At 40.5% G+C, this 5,000-nt stretch overlaps 1 protein-coding gene across 2 annotated transcripts in view; it reads left to right on the top strand.

Annotated features, from left to right (window-relative positions):
• tbx15 (T-box transcription factor 15) overlaps nucleotides 1-5,000 on the top strand; it is a 27,832-nt gene that overhangs the window by 6,385 nt on the left and 16,447 nt on the right. For both annotated transcript variants that reach the window (XM_076262558.1, XM_076262559.1), the window contains exons 2-3: nucleotides 1,645-1,852; nucleotides 4,343-4,444. In XM_076262558.1, coding sequence (XP_076118673.1) covers nucleotides 1,645-1,852; nucleotides 4,343-4,444 — 310 coding nt within the window. The remainder of the gene's footprint in view (nucleotides 1-1,644; nucleotides 1,853-4,342; nucleotides 4,445-5,000) is intronic.

The following is a 5,000-nucleotide window of genomic DNA, read 5'->3' on the forward strand; positions in this document are numbered from 1 at the left end:
GCATTTATTAATGTGCACCTATGTTTGAATGAGCCTTATATGTCTATCAACTGTGTGTGTGTGCCTGTGTGTGGGTACGTGGGGATGGGCGCAGTTCTCCCATGTCCTCAGAAATCTCTGTGCCCTGGTGCGTTCTGGGTGTTGAAGACTTCGTGGTTGGGGCTGGGCTCATGTCCAGCTGCCCAAGCCGCTAGCACCCCCACACCACCCCCCATGCTTCTCTCCCCCAGCCTCAATTTCAGGATGGACCCTGCCAAAAAAAAAGAGAAGTGATGACTGTCAGTACCCGCTCCGAAGAAACCAATTCACCAATTGAAAACTGAGCAATATAATTTGATTTTCTATCTTGTTCCCTCTTTGGTGACTGCATCCTAAAACTGTCATGCTATACTTCTGAAATTCCCAGTCTCGCTTATACCCCGGGCTTTTTCCCCTGGACTGCATAAGATCCGCTTTGGTTTGGTGGGCTTAGCTCTGTGTGTGTGTGTGTGTGTGTGTGTGTGTGTGTGTGTGTGTGTGTGTGTGTGTGTGTGTGTGTGTGTGTGTGTGTGTGTGTGTGTGTGTGGAGGCATGGAGAAAGGCTCTCCTGAGTGTATTTAGAAGTCTAAAGGGTAGGACGGTTCACCGATATGGTGTGGGCACCACCTTTTGCATGTCTATTTTCATCACATTGACACCAAGTAACATACTTGGTTTGTCATCAAGAACAGCATTTAAACATATTCTATTAAATATGCTGCATAAGAAAAACAAAAAAGAAAATCAAATACTCTATAATAATAGTAATAATTTAAAAAAACAAAACAAACGTATTTCATGTTCTATATTAATAATAATGACTAGCTAGCTATTCTTAGTTACTGTGCCTGAAATCCAACAGGAGACTTTTTTGTTTTATTAGGTTATCATTAAATAAATACTAAACATTATTTTATTCAAAATAAAATAATGTTCTGTATAATGTATTTTTAAATTATGTGCAGGTTATATGCGTGTACTATCTTAACGCATGGTCCAAATCTCATCAGGCCCCGATTTTCTGCTTATGCTTCTAATGCTTACAGACACCAATAAACCTTTCGGCCCCACTGAAGCTCTCCATCTTGAGAACTCAACAGTATTAAATGGTGTCAATATCTTAGTTAGTTATTCTTGTTTTTTGGAAATTTTAAATGTTTTTTATAACTATCTAAATTGCATTTGAATGAGCCGTCTGTATAGCCTACATACGTGTTTGAAAGTATATCACCTATATAAACCATAGCTTGACATAGCGTTATGGCGTCATATAAATGTGATATATTTTTGCTCTTATTTCTTTGCTTTGTTTGGACCACGTGGCGCGCACTAAAGAAATATTTAGGCCCAACATCTGCTAATTTATAGTGTTTAGGTGCCAATTTGACAGAATATTGACAATATATGTAGTCCAATAGTCACTGCACTGAAAGTCAAGTTGGATTTATTTTCCTTATATAAAAAGAAACGAGTTGTCACCTCTCACAGCCAGAAAGGATCCACGTCGTTACCTTTCCTGGCTGCAGGTGATGTTACAAACCCGCCAACTTTCCTGGGTCCTATCAGTCTCTTTCTGCCGCCAGTCACTATTATTGCTCTATTTATTTACTTGCAACCTTTTCGCAGATTCGGAGGCCAGTCCCGGCTCAGACGGCGAGGGTTTGGCCGAGCGGACGTCCTGCTCTTTCGGATCCCCCGCCGACTTGGCCCCCGCCGGTTGCGACCCTTCGCCCTCTGCGTCCATGGAGGAGATCCAGATGGAGCTGCAGTGCGCTGATCTCTGGAAGCGCTTCCACGATATCGGCACGGAAATGATCATCACCAAAGCAGGAAGGTAGGCTATCTCAGTCGATGGCGCCTGTCAGGAGAAATAGAATGGGCGAGGTCTGGAAAATTACTTTTTGCATTTTTAAAATCTCTATATATTTCTGAAGGGATTCATTGATGAGGTGATTAGCAATAATTAGCTGACACGAGGTTCAAATTGTTTATGAAGTTCGACGGAGAAAGGGCAGTAATTAGGTTGCTACCTAAGTCCACCTTATTGAAAACATATTTCTTCCGTACAGCAAGAGAGAACACACACACACACACACACACACACACACACACACACACACACTTGTCTCGCACCGAAAGGCCACTGCGCTGGGGGAATAACTTGAGCACGGTATGTTTTTTGGGGTGCTAATGTGTTGCACATGGGGGCAAGGGCTTCGGACGCTCGTGAGCCGGTCTCTAATCACACACCATACATGACGCGCGGGGTATTCCTGTGCTGATGTCAGAACGGACTATAACCGACACAGAAAGTGGAAAGCTGTTTCTAATTAATAACTTTGAAATATGTTTTTGGTTTTCTGGCTCTTCTGGGCAGCAATTACAGCCCTAGCCGAGCATATAACTTAACCTACACCGGTCTTAAGAGGACCTTTACCCCGTTCATTCTCGCGCTGGGACTGCCAGGCATTTCCCATGTCGTTCGGGCCTTTTACGATCATCAGGCTGATATGAAAACGTGTCCGCATTCATTAGAATCGCATTTGTCTACTCTGAAACACAGACAAAACTTTCAATTCGGGATATTTTTTGCCAGGCTAGACGGCTGTAAAGTGAAGGTCATTAATAAAAGCCAGAAAAAGGAAAGGAAAGGGAAAAAAGACCTCGAAATGCCAAGTCAACTGGGAACCCTTTTGTCTAAGTGTCGCAAAGGTTGAGAATAAACATTTGTTGTTCAGCTTGTGTTATAGGTGCGTAACGGTGGAACACTTGCATATTCCAGAATTAGGTTGCATGTCCAACCTTTTCCAAAGGTCTTCTGCCGGCCCCCATAACCGCGCGTGCGTGCATGGACTCCGGAGACTTATGAGTCTATTTCTAACTCTCTAAAGATTTTAATAATACTAATTGGACCATTATTATTATTGTTATTATTCTTATTATTATTCTTCTTATTATTATTATTATTATATTTAGAATATTAATAATAGCCCAATTATAATAGTAGTAGTAGTAATAATAGTCCTAATAATAATATAATTTGTGTGATTACAGTATGATGACCTCAGTCTTTTGATCATCTTGAGCGTATACTAAGGCAAGAATTATAATAAAAATAGCCTAATAGTCACATCCTATTCTATTTAATAACTCCTTTCTTGACACGTAAGGTCTGCTTACATCATATAATAAAAACAGCCTATGAAACATACAACAACAACAATGCGCGCAATTCTGGTGTAGGCCCATTGTAGTGTGGGTTAAAATATATTTTTCTTATTAACAAAATCAGATTTAAAAAAATGATAAATCTCACTATTTCCCTATTCTTCGACATCCATGCATATCTGATTTTTACACCAGCGTGTTTGCTCTCCTGTAGGCTACTTCATAAATTGGATTTAGGTAAATATAGGATTGTCAATATATCATTCTCATACTCCATAAATTAGATTTACTTGGGTAATAGCCCCTGAAACGTAATTACTCTCCTCATTTTAGCGCAAGGCTTACATGAATAGCTTTGTGTATGTCATGCCTTTGCTAATAATAAGCCTATAGAAGGGAAGTACGAAAACAAGCCTTTTTTCTCATTATGGACGGAAAGATTTATGACGTTAAAATGAAAAGGAAAAAATGCGGCGTTTGAAGTGTAAAATGAGGAATTGTTTTAAAAATCTCTCTGTATGCCGTGTTTTTTTTATGCGTCCCTTTGTTCGCAGCTCAACTTATTTTCCTTGTTTGCATCAAATTACTGACGTTTCTGAGAAGTGAGTGGATATTGTCAGTTGCGGGTGAGGGTGTGGGTGTGTGTGTGTGTGTGGGGGGGGGGGGGGGGGGGGGGGGCGGATTTTCGCCCACAAGCAGGCCTGTTTTGAGGTGTTTCTGTAGCCTAGGCCTACTAAAGCTATGTAATGTACGTCTAATGAGATAATGCTTTTGACCTCATGAAAAGAGAGGGTTACCATAAACGATTTAATATTTGTTAATAATGCATATGGTTGTTTTCCTCAAATTATACTAAAGGACCTACAATGAAACAGGGCCTTTAAATTGCTGTGGTTTTATTTTGACAGAGAAGGGAATGAATTATTATGTGTAAAACTACTTTCAAAGTAGATTAGAGAAATTAGACAATGGAATGGAGATTTGAATAAGGAGGTAACGTTATTCATAAATCACTAGACTTCTATTTTTGTAATTCCCCTTCTCAAATAGGTGCATCTTGGCTGCTACATTTGTGCATATTTGATATTTTACCAAATTATTTAATAATACCTTGCCTAATCGTTGCATAATGCTGTCCTGCTCTTTTCTCTTGCAGGAGGATGTTCCCTGCTATGAGAGTGAAGATCGTGGGTCTAGATCCCCATCAGCAATACTATATCGCCATGGACATCGTGCCTGTGGACAACAAGAGATACAGGTACACACGCTGGACACATCATAGGGGAACAGCCAAAATCAAGAGCACACACAGAGGAATGTCAACACAGCCCTTAATTACTATAGCAACAGAATATCACTGTCATATCCCCTTGGACTGTGATTTTCTCTTTCCTTCTTGGGAAGAGAAATGACTTGTGTATGATTCTTTTTTTTTTTTTTTTCAAACTGGCCATTATCATCCTTCATATAACTTCTTTTTTCCCCTCTGAAATTTGAACAAGGGCACGTTGACATGCTATGTTTTGTAGTTTAGCCGTCATAAGATGTTTTATTATTATTATTTTTCTTTCTTTCTTCGGAGGGGTGGTTTCAAACAGTTGATCCCATCTGAGCACAATAAACACCCTCTCCGCTCCCAGTGACCTGAACGGTTTGAGGAGGAAATGTTGTTGGACATGAGACGGTTGCCCTGATATATGGCATGATAGCAATGGGCCGCAGGGAGGAGAGAGGGACTTGGGCATGGAGACCGGAAGAGCACTGGTGTTCACCAAGGCCACTACACATGGATGGACTTAGCCATTGTTGATCAT

The sequence above is a fragment of the Alosa pseudoharengus genome, unplaced genomic scaffold (genome assembly GCF_046254945.1).
Source record: "Alosa pseudoharengus isolate Yale_2024_CS ecotype anadromous, Long Island Sound unplaced genomic scaffold, YU_APseudo_1.1 YU_APseudo_1.1_scf_3, whole genome shotgun sequence".
NCBI classification, from domain to species: domain Eukaryota; kingdom Metazoa; phylum Chordata; class Actinopteri; order Clupeiformes; family Clupeidae; genus Alosa; species Alosa pseudoharengus.